Source organism: Equus asinus, chromosome 17, assembly GCF_041296235.1.
Source record: "Equus asinus isolate D_3611 breed Donkey chromosome 17, EquAss-T2T_v2, whole genome shotgun sequence".
Classification (NCBI taxonomy): Eukaryota; Metazoa; Chordata; class Mammalia; order Perissodactyla; family Equidae; genus Equus; species Equus asinus.
This window is the reverse complement of record NC_091806.1, coordinates 38,451,710-38,463,210: the sequence shown is the minus strand read 5'-3', so window position 1 is coordinate 38,463,210 and position 11,501 is coordinate 38,451,710. Positions and strand designations below refer to the sequence as shown.

General features: G+C 46.1%; 1 protein-coding gene across 1 annotated transcript; it reads right to left on the bottom strand.

Annotated features, from left to right (window-relative positions):
* Positions 1 to 2,530: 2,530 nt before the first annotated feature.
* On the bottom strand, positions 2,531 to 3,370 carry MS4A18 (membrane spanning 4-domains A18). The gene is given in 5 exon segments (XM_070487459.1): positions 2,531 to 2,783; positions 2,785 to 2,854; positions 2,857 to 3,104; positions 3,106 to 3,287; positions 3,355 to 3,370. Coding segments are annotated over 5 exon segments (630 nt in total). The 3' UTR covers positions 2,531 to 2,669.
* Between the last annotated feature and the right edge of the window lie 8,131 nt (positions 3,371 to 11,501).

Genomic DNA, 11,501 nt, shown 5'->3' with positions numbered 1-11,501 from the left:
GGAAGTTCTTAAGTTCCTCCCGGCTCCGAGGCCTCCACCCATCTGGACTGACTGATGGGGCCGAAGAGGCTGCTGGTGGAATTGTTGGCCTCCAGCCACAAGGGGCCCCTGCGAGGGTCTAGTCCCGTCCTTCAATCTACAGAATGGGAAACTGAGGCCCAGAGAAGCAAGTCGCCTGCCGGGGTCCCCCTGTTGGTGTCAGAACTGGGAGCGGGGTCCACACGGGCCTTCACTCTCCTGCAGCCGAGGACGGGAGCCTCGGAGTCACCAGGAGGCTGCCCGAATTTCTTCCACTTGAACTGGTCTGACGTTAGATAAGAGGGGCCGGGGGTTAGTCCACAGCTTCCCAGGGGCGGGGCAGGGTGTGTGGGTGTAGGAGGGAGTGTGTGCAGGTGCTTGTGTGAGAACGTGCGTGTGAGGGTGTGTCAGTGAGAGAATGCGTGTGTGGGTGTGGACATGTGTGAGTATACTTGAGTGTGTCAGCATGTGTGAGTGTGAGTGTGTACGCCCACGGAGTGGTATTCGAGGGGCACATGCACAGAGAATTTGGGCATCAGTTTCTGGATTCAAGTTCTCATCAAAATATCCCCTGAGGCTTCCGTGCAAAGTCAGGAGATGACACGTGACCCGTGGGCTCAAAATGGCGTGGATGTGGTTGGGAAGGGCACAGCCTGCGCCAGCTCTTAGCTTAACCAGGGATGGAAGAGTGTGGACGGTTGATTGCAAAAACGGCCCTCGTTCTTGACCCCTCCATGTACCCACACCTCTCGCAGCTAGAGCTGGAGTCTATTTCCCAAACCCTTGAATCCGGGCTGCCTTGGGATTTACTTTGCCAGTAAAATACAGCTGATGTGGTCGTGTGCCAGTTCTGACCTGAGGCCCCAGGAGACATCGCCTGCTGCTGTTCTCTCTTGAAAACCTGCAACTGCCGTGGAGCATGTCCGGGCCAGTTTGCTGGAGGCTGAGACACAGGGAGCAAAGCCGAGTCAGCCCAGTTGTCACTGCTGAAGTCCCCTACATGTGAGGGAGACGGTGGCCAAGATTATCTACCTCATCCTCAGCAGAACCCAAACACACTGGCAAGTCCTGCCACACCCAGATTGATGTGGGCTTGGCGAGCTGAGGAGTTGAAAGAAAGATTTCTTGGACTCTCAAGGTCTGGCAGTAGTGCTCTTTTATTCAGAGAATAGTGTGGAATAGCATGGGGACAGAACCATGGGCAGTAAAGAGCTGCGGCTGCATGGGGACAGGACACACGGGCAGTAAGAGCTGCAATGTGTTGAGGGTTAGAGCTAAATTTAAGGCATAGGTATGTGAGTTATCTCTTTACAAGACAAAGGAAAGAATATGTAAAAAAAAGTCGCTAAAATGGTGTTAGTGCAGGTGGGGTCTGGTTATTGGGTGGTCCTATAACTTTAGATAAGAATCAGATCGGATTAAGTAAATGGCTGAAGCCATCTCCTTAAATATCATCTTCAGTTAAAGACAAAGGAGGATGTTGGTGGTGGGGGGGATCAGTCATGTGAGGTTACCAGACAAGTGCAGTAAACAAGAGTAAGATTATTATGCAGACTTAAGTCCTTGCCATCCCCATTAAGAATTTCTAGAGATCAGGTCATCCCCGCTTCCTCCTGGTGCAGAGAGGGAGACACCCCCACAGATGGAGACTTCCTTCATAAATGCAAATGTCTCTCATCAAAGGGCAAGCAAATTCCACCCTTCAGAGTTTCCTTCCTGTCTGCAGCTTTCAAAAGTAACCAGCCCAAAATAATCCTCATCAAGATCAGATCGGGAGACCTGCTCTGCAAAAATAAATGCTTCTCATCATGTGCCACTGAGGGTTCATAGTTGTTATGTTTTCCTGTTGTGGCGATAGCTACTGAAGCAATCAGTTTCTTTATGGTGGCCTTTTCATCTCTCACATCAGCAACCCTCTAGGTAGGGGACCTAACTAGCTATGCTGACCCTTTAAGAATGAGGCACAGCAGGAAGGATGGAAATGTGCAGATTCTGAGACCAGCACTAAGCACCCACGGTTTGGTGCTATGTTATCCCAGCTGCCTCCAGGTGTCTCGCCCATCTCTGAATCTCCAGCTCCTCGCAGAGTCCTGCCATGTTGAATGCATACAGATTGAACCCATGCCAGGCCCCATGCTAGGAGTTGGCCAAGTGTCCAGTGGGGTGCAGGACAATCTGTTTTATGACTCATAAATGGAATTGAATTGAGCTTTTCAAAGTACCAAATGAAAATGGAAGAGGCAGGAAAGAGGCAGGAACCTCCCTGGGAAGAAGAGGAAATCGCAAAACATTGGAGCTAGAAGAAATTTAAGAGAGCAGCTGGCTAGACCTTCTCTGAAAGATGAGGCAGTGGAGGCCCAGGGAGGGAATGGGGTATGCCTGAGGCAACACAGAAAATCCACCTGGCCTTGAAACCTCAACAGACTGACTTCTGGCCAATGGTTGTTTCAATGAAACTTTTGATGCGCCTGCCCCTGATAGCTAGACGGGAGGTTTTATCAATTTTATATTCTCCCCCAAAGACCACAGATGTGACTGGGGAGAAGGAGGGAGGCAAGAGAGGGGCTGGCCTCTGTGGGGTGGTCCTGGGTCCAGCCTCCAGAAACTGCCACCTACCCTTTGTCCTTTGCTCTCTACATCCATTCCCTTCCTCAGCCAAGTGCAGTCAAGGTGGGCTTATGAAGTGACCCAAACTGGGGAGAAAAAGAAATCATGCTCACCTGTAATGTTCTGTCCTCCTCATTTATGAATTTCTTTGGATCAAATAGGAGGAAATGATCCAAATGACACGTTCCATTGTGACTGGTTCAAGGTGTATGTTGGCCCAGGGATAAGTTTCAGAAGATTCTGAGGGTCCCTAAGCAGAGCCTGGAGATCCGTAGCTGCCAGTGAGTAGTGGATGCTCCAGGTGGGGGCTGCAAACTGGCCATTCCTGCTGGATATTGGAGCACAGTGGGTTGACTCTGTGCATCTTTCACTCCCACTGGATTCTGCATGAGTGGCTTCCGTAAGTTCACTCTTTCTACGTCACCCTTGGTCGTTCTTGCTGAGGTTGAGTAAGTGGTCATCCTCAAAGGCTGCCTGTCCATGGCTTCCAGAAGCCACAGAACTCCTGGGCTGGATGATGTGGATGTTACCTGGGTCGATAATGCCTGGTACATGGTCGGGTCCAATCTTCTGCTTGATCGTGATGTTACAACTGCCACCAAACACTTTAGAAGATAAAATTTTCCTCCTCTGATAAAATGAATAATGCAGTGTATCCCATTCTTATCTTTAGTTCTGTATTCATTAAAATAAAAATCACCAGCATGTTATACAAAATAAGCTTCTTGCCTTCCTTGTAGTCCATATTCTTGGGATCTGCTGTTTTCTTTTTGTGAGTTTGGGTTTGCAAAACTAGGTTTCATGGGGCTACCTAGTCCTTGTAGGCCCTTTGTTTACAATCTGGGTAGTGGTTTTGTTTAGGTCCCTGAGGTTGATATTTCGACTGGCCTGCTTTAGTTTTCTGAGTGAGCAGAGGCTACCTCTCTGTCTGTTGCCATGCTCACCACCAGATGAAAGCCAATCCGTCAAGAGGCAAGACAGTGGTAGAGAAAAGACTTTTATTAAGTGAAAAGCCAGCTAATCAGAAGATGGTGGACTTTTCTCTAAAGAACCATCTTAAAGAGAATACAGAATCTTGAAGCAGTTATATAGGGCTAATGGGCTATAGAGGATGGGGTCCAGAATGTTGACCATCTGTTGCTGCAGATGGGGCGGGGGGGTCTCCACACCATCTGGTGCTGTACACTGGGGGTATGCCACACCAGACATTTCAGCTGTCATTGATGAGGTAGGCCAGTGTAGTTTAGTTATTTACTATCTAGCCTACACGCAAGCCAGAGTATGTCCAGCTGGGTTAATTACTTAGAGGTTATCCATAGTTACAACATGGCTCCCTTTCTACAAAAATGGCTTCTCTTATGTCAAGCTTGTGTTGAGCCACTATACAACCTGCCCCCTGCCCTGGCCGCAGCTAGTTGGCCTGGGGATGGACAACTATCCTCAACTGTGCTGGTAGCTTCTCTCTCCTGGGAATTTTGGATTGGACCCAAGGACTGTTGTGGAATGGGAGGCTATGCAGAGCAACTCATGGTAGTGGATCTGAGACTCAAATTTATTTTTTTTCTGCCTGCTATCTTCATTTCACTATATTTTCATTTCTCAGAGAGAATGCTCTATCGACCAGGAGACATGAACCATGGGATGTTTGGCAGTGTAAACTGAGATCGTGGCAGGCAGCGTGGGCCACTTCTGCCTTGAACCTTGAGCTCATTCCTTGCTTTCTCAAAGGAAGAGCAGGTTTTCCGTGGGGGTGGTTTTCAGTAACAGTTACAGCAACCATAGGTGTTTATGACTCAAAGTCCTGTAGATATCAGGCAATTCCTCCAGCGATAGATTATTGCTGTGATCATTTTGCAGACGAAATAACTGTTAACCTAAAAATAAAGAACCAAAGTGAGAGGCAGAGAGGTGTTTAATTTGAGATCAAAGAACTGCAATTTGGGGTAGACAGATTTGGGTAGCAAATCAAATACTGTCCCGCTAGGGAGTATGTGATAGGGAGCTTATAAAGGCAAAAGAGGGAGATTTGTATTGCAAAGAATGTTAATTGGGCTTGGCAGCAGAAACTTTTCTTGGCTAACCATAATTGATTGCTAAGTCTGGCTAGAGTGAGGCCAAATCCTTCACTGTGATGAACTGCAGGTTTCCTGCAGGATTCTTAAAATATTTTTCTCTTGACCTAGTATAAAAGTTCTGGCCCAATGACAATATACAGGAGACCCGTCTCCTTAATGGCTTCCCATTAAAAGCCATTTTAAAGACCTTAGATGTCAGTGACTCCTTTTTGTTTCGCATTTCACATAACTAAGGCTAAGAGAGCTTAAGTAACTTGGTCGCAGTCACACAGTTAGGACACGTTGACGTGAGATTTGAACCCAGGTCTGTCCGCCCTCAATTTTCACAATGAATACTGTGCTAAATGTTATACTCTGCTTCATGATAGAAAAAATATGGGATATTTCTGCCTTCTCTTTTCAGAGCACCCTTCCTTCTCATACATGTGAAAAACAACACAACTGTAGACCTGGCGATTGGCACGGCAGCTGAGTCCTGTGATGGACACTCTTGAGAGCCCTTCAGTTCCACCTACTGTAAGAACAAAGGGAGGTGGTTCTATCAGAAGCCTTGCTATCAGTTCTAGATTGAGGTCCTAAATAAACCCAATCATGAGGTGCCTGCGGCTGGACTTGATGAAGGTGGGAGAGGGTGAGCCAGAAGATGCCTTGCAGGGTTCCCAGCTGTCTATCTTAAGATTGCTGTGTCCCTGCAGAGGTAAAAACTAGATTTGAGAACCCGTCCTGACTCCTCACTTATCTCCCACCTGGCCAAACTCTATATCTCCAAGGTTAGGTTGCTGTAAGCTCTGTCTTGTTGGAGTACACTAGTCTACCTCAAATGCTTTTATAAAAAGGCAATGTGTGGACCCCTGCCTCATCGCTGCTCCCCAGAGACAGTTCCAAGGGCTGTCTGGGTTCCAGGTCTCTCCTGGTGTGATCCAGGTTCGGTGAGAGACATGCAGAAGAATTCATAGAAGTCTTACCTTGTAGTCCTGGTGGGCCTTTGAATGTTCCTTCTTCAGGTTCTGTGGGCCTCTGAAATGTGGTCTGAAAACTCCTGATGAAGGGGGAAAATTCAGTTTCTCTTTGAAGCAACAAAGTCCTCTTTGCAGGTTCGTTTAAGAGCCAAACAATGATTAATTCTCTGGCTTCCAAGTTGAGTTCATTTGCTCCTCAGAGTATTTACGGCCTTGGATGGAACGGGATTCCATGGGAACTCCTTTCAAAGTCTTTCTTTGAGAGATTAGCAGATCCAGAAGTGGGCCATTAAGGTCTTATAAACCAATAAATTACATTGAGTAAGCAGTTGACACATGTTTAATGAGTGTCTGCTGTGGGCCAGATGGTCCGCTAGATGCTGTGATACAAAGTTCTCTAGAAGTTGACAATGAGTTGGCAAGACAGAATATAACCATTGTTGGATATTTATAGTACAAGTTATGGCTGGGGACAGACAAATAGCCAGACTATCAGTGATGCCGTAGTTGGGAGATGTTTCAATTCCTCTCTTCCCCTCTCTCTTGAGCTCACTCTAGTGAGGTTTTTACATCTGTTCACCAAAACCACTCTTGTCAAAGTCTCATGACCCTACATTGCTAAGTCCAATAGCCAGTTCTCAGTCCTCAATCTACTTCATTTATCAACAGCACTTAATTCACTTGGTCATGCCCCTCCCTTTAAACCTTTTTTCATTTTTGTGCAGGATCCCATATTCACAGAATCTTCTGGGTTTCCCCTACATGGCTATCTGTTCCTTCTCAGAATCCTTTTATTTTCCCTGACCTCTAAACATTGGAATTTCCCAGGACTCAGGACTTGAGTCTCACTCCCTTGATGATGTTATCCAGTCTCCTGGCTTTAAATCTCATCCTTGTGCTGATGACTGTCTTAGCATAAATGCCGTAGACTGGGTAGCTTATCAACAACAGAAATTTAAATCCAAGATCAAGCGTGGTTTGGAATTCAAGATAGAAGCAGAAATTATTTTGAGGAGATCTTTTCTGTAAAGGGAAGTAGAGAAACAGGGCAGCATCTCTAGGTGGTTCTGGGGTCCGAAGAGGGTTTCATTTTCAGAGGGGAGAAATGACAACAGGTTTGTATGCTGTTGGGTATAATTCAACAGATTGTGAAAAACTATGATGTGGGAGAGAGTGAGTAGATGAGAGGGGTGGAATCTGGTGCCAGGTGGAAGGAGCCTGGATGTTTCCTCTGTAGTAATTGGAGGGAAGGCAGGCTATGGGTACAGAAAGATCTCGTCTTTGGTCAGGGCTTGTACTTCTCTTCTGAGTGCACTTGGGGAAACAGGAAGCAAGCTCATTAGGTGAGAATTGGGGAGGAGGTATTGGGGTTTGCAGAGAGAAGATAAGATATGAAATAGTTGTCTGGAGGTTTGGAGAGAGCATAGATTAGGGAAAGGAAGCAGAACGTCTAGACAGTTGTGTCAGGCACTAGATAGGCAGTTGGTTGAGTTAAGCAAAGTTTGGGATTCGTACACTGAGGTGAGAAGGTGACAAAAATGTTGAGAGTGATTGTAACAGTGAACCATGAAGCTGAGTGATGGCCAGAGGGAGTAGGAGACACTGAAAACGTGGGAGATTGATGGGTTGTAGGTCCTGTTGGAATTGAGGACTATAGGACTTGAGTTGGTGAGCTGGAAAGATAGGAAGTGGGGGTTGGAGAGAGGAACATTGAAACTGAGCTTATGGAGGAGGTTCTGTTGTGAAAATGACCAGGTTAATGTGTAACCATGGCAGAGTGATGCAGATGAGGTGGAAGACGGGATCATTGAGGCAGAGGGATATTCAGTGAAAAAGGAGGTCACAGAGTTAACCATTGCAGGCATATTTCTTTGCCTCACCTTCCTCTGCCCTATTGGTGTTTGCCCTTCGCTGTGTGGGGCTGATGACTGCTGGAGGAAACACTCCTTATTGCCTGACTGTTCATTGACCATCTGGTTTATTTCCTGGCTGGTTTGTGTTTGTGTTTTGTTGAATAATATTCATTGAAGCCTATAACCCAGTCCCAATAGAGATGGGTGGGTGCACCATGGTTCATGTTTATTTATTCTACCCTTTTTATTGCCTGTCAAGCCCTATTTGTGTGAATAGAGCCCTTCCCCTAACCATGGTCATACACTTGTAGCTCCCATCTCCAGGGGAGCCTCTGATTATCAAGGGCAAGAGAGGGTGGGTGGATCCCAGCCAATTCATTCCCACCATGAGTGAGTAGATTGGAACATCAGGATCCTAGTACTGAACACAAAGGACAGTGACTTTATCATTATTACCATCATCCCATGCTTTCTTTCTGTCCTGGGACCAGCACTGCGGACATGAGAGGATGAGGTGGCCAGTGAGCATGGGCTTTGGAGGCAGAGGACCTGGATTCGAATCTAGCTCCACCAATTACTAGTGGTGTGGACTTGGGCAAATTATCTACCCTTTCTGAGCCCCAGATTTTCATATTTCTTGTTCTTAAAACATAGATAATGCCACTCTGTATTGTTTGAATAGGAAATGAGATAATGCAGATGAAATGGCATTGGGCAGAATAACTTAGTAGATATTATGGACTCAATAAATGTTAATTCTTTTTTCAGAAGATTGAGTCCATTCAACGATACTTATTGAGCACCTGCATCCTTGTGTGGTGCTCAATAGTGGAAGGTGGGGGCTATTCTTTGACAGCAGGATGACTTCTGGCAGGCTTTGGACTGGCTCGGGCAGTAGTCCTGTATGTTGTTTTATTGGTCTTTTACCTGGGCAAAGTCTAATCTTGCTGGTCCTGCCTTCATTGGCCTCGACATGTGTACAGCCTCTTTCTATCGACTCCTGGTTGCTGATTTAACTTTATGAGGCATACAAAGTGTATTTGACAGTAGCCTCACCTGGATGGGAATTGGAGAGAACAGATGATCAAAGGGAGGGTGAGGGTCTTGGGCCTCTGAAAAGCTTTGGTAGGAAGTGGATGGGCTGGGACTGAGTCTTAGCCGGTAAGTTGATTGCCCAAGTCTAAAGTCATCTTTTTATCTCCTAGGTGATAACTTGGGGAGCATCTCATGTGGATTTCCACTTAGATGTAGTTCATTCTTTGGAAGAGCTTCTCAGTAGAGTTGTCTAAGGATGGAGTGGGCTGTCTTTGGACACACCACCATAATATACACTGCCATATAAGGTGCTCAAAACTGGAAGGAACAATCATTTGAGAAGATACGGTTGAGCAGAGGTTCTCAAACTTGCATGAGCATCAGAATCACCCAGGATACTTGGTAAAGCACAGATTGCTGAACCTGACCCTCCGAGTTTCTAATTAGTAGGTCTGGGGTGGGGCCAAAGAATTTGCATGTTTAACAAGATCCCAGGTGATGCTGATATTGTAAAGATGGGGCAATTACAGAGGATATTGAAGCATCAAATGAAAGCTACCTTTAATTTCTTGGCCACCTCTGACATGCTATGCTCCTATAAGTTCTTGAGGGCAATATTACTGGAATCTTGGTTTTTCTACTGAAACCGTTTCCTACTCCAGCCTTCTCCGTCTAAGGAAATGGCTGTTCACTCAGTTACTTGAGCCAGAAACCTTGGCATTACCCTCAATTTCCCCCTCTTCCTCTGCTCCCCCACACCGTCCATGAGCCCTAGAGTCTCACCTCTGAATCATGTCCCAAACCTGCCTCTCTGTCTCCATTGTCACTACCTAGTCCAGGCATTCAACAAGTAGTTATTGGGCACCTATATCCTGTTCCGCTTCCCCTAACCATGGTTGTGTGCTTACAGCTCCCATTTTAACTAGTTTCACATGGGGAGTCTCTGATTACCAAGGGCAAGAGAGGGTGGGCGGATCACAGTCAATTCTTTCCCACCGTGAGGATCATGCACCATCAAGATTCTGGTAGACAAAGGACAATGATTTTATCATCATCATCACCATCGATCTCCAGGGTTGATACACTTTTCTGTAAAGGGCCAGATAGTAAATTTTTTAGGCTTGGCAGCCCTTATAGTCTCTGTCATGCCACTGAACTCTGCTGTTATAGCACCAAAGCAGCCAGGGACCATTTGTGAACAAGTGGGCATGGCTGTGTTCTAATAAAACTTTACTTACAAAAACAGGTAGTGGGCCAGATTTGGTCCACAGACCTTAGTTTGTCAGCCCCTGTCCTGGACTATCACTAAATCTCCTCCTGGGTTCCCCGCTTCTTGCCTTCACTCTCCTCCAATCTTTTCCCTACAAAGCAGGCAGAGTGATCTTTCACAACCATAAACCGGATTACCTCACTCTCCTGCTAAAGCCACCCAATGGCTTTTAGCTCTAGAATAAAATCTGCATCTGTTATGTGGCTGCTGCCTGAGTTTCCAGTCCCTTCGTGAGACATTCACTGTCTCCTCCACTACGTTCCATCTGCAGGGCCTTTCTCTTCAGTTCCCTGAACACTTGAAGCTCTTTCCTGATTGAGCAACTTTGCGCAGGTTGTTCTCTCTTCCTGGAGTAGTTTTTACTGTACTTTCTGTGTGGCTAGGTACTTCTTTTCCTTCGCATCTCCTCTTTAGAGAAGACTTCCTTTCAAAAACTCTGCCCCTCTTCCCCTTCCCTAGTAATGTCTATATGAGCATCCTATGTGTTTTCCCCATCACTTTTCGTTGCTTAACTCATCACATGACTTGCCTGTTTCACACTCTGGTATGTAATTGCCAGAAGGGCAGGGACTGTATCTGCTTCATTTGCCACTGTGTACCCAGAGCCTGGCATACAGTAGGTACTTTATGTTGCTGAATGACTGAATGAATGGATATGGAAGGGATTCTTTCCTGGAAATAAGAGGATACTTTTCATTCTAGGAAATATTCAGTGAACAGCTGCTATCTACCAAGGCTTATCCTGAGCCAGGCAGGAGGGCTAGGAGCTAAGGAAGACATTGTGTCTACACTCAGGGAGACCAAATCTATACAAATGGTACAAACTGTGGGCGGTAAGATTTCTGGGAAGGAAAAGTCAGGGTGGTGTGGGTCATAGCATGGCATTGGGGTGGGGGGTCCTGGGAAGCATGTGTCTTTCCTTGATGTGACATAACCCCTCACATCATAATGCCCCTTCTAAAGACTGAACATACTTTCCCAATGTATTGTCCCAATGTTTTTATGGAGGAGCTGTAAATATTGCAAGTGTGAATAAACTACTATGAAACATAAAGTCACAGTTCTATTATTTTTTAGCCACCATACAAAAATCAGAACTTTTTTCAGTCAAGATGAAAAAGAAATCCTCAAAGTTAAACTCTGAATGTCATCACTGCCAGGTCACATTTTGCACCCTCCCTTCTCCCTCCACAAGACTGCTTTTCACTTGGATGCTTCTGGCTGGGAACCTAAGACAGCTTCCCTGTGGAAGTGGAACTTGAACTTGCCAAGTGGAGAAGATGAGGGCAGGCATACCAACCAGGATTTTACGAGAAATCTCAAATTCAAGGGTGATGAGTCCTGGGACCCAGGGCCTGATGAAAAGAGGTATAATCACTTTGCAGTGGTTTTTTGCACTGACTGTACATTTGAATCTCACAATCTCACTTGAGATTTGAATCTCAAACTCCCAAAAGAGGAGCTTGAGCACAGAGACTGCAAAGAGGGCCAAGGGCAGTGCCATATTGGAGAGCAACACTTTAGGGGCAAGAGGAGAGAGATGGGCTTATGTAGGAAAATTAGGAGAGCATGTGGAGAAGCTGGAACAGAACCACGATAGTGTTTTAAGGAGAGAGTGGTTTGTGGGGTCAAATCCTGCAGAGGTCAAGAAAGATAAGGATGGAAGCAGAACCATTGAACTTGG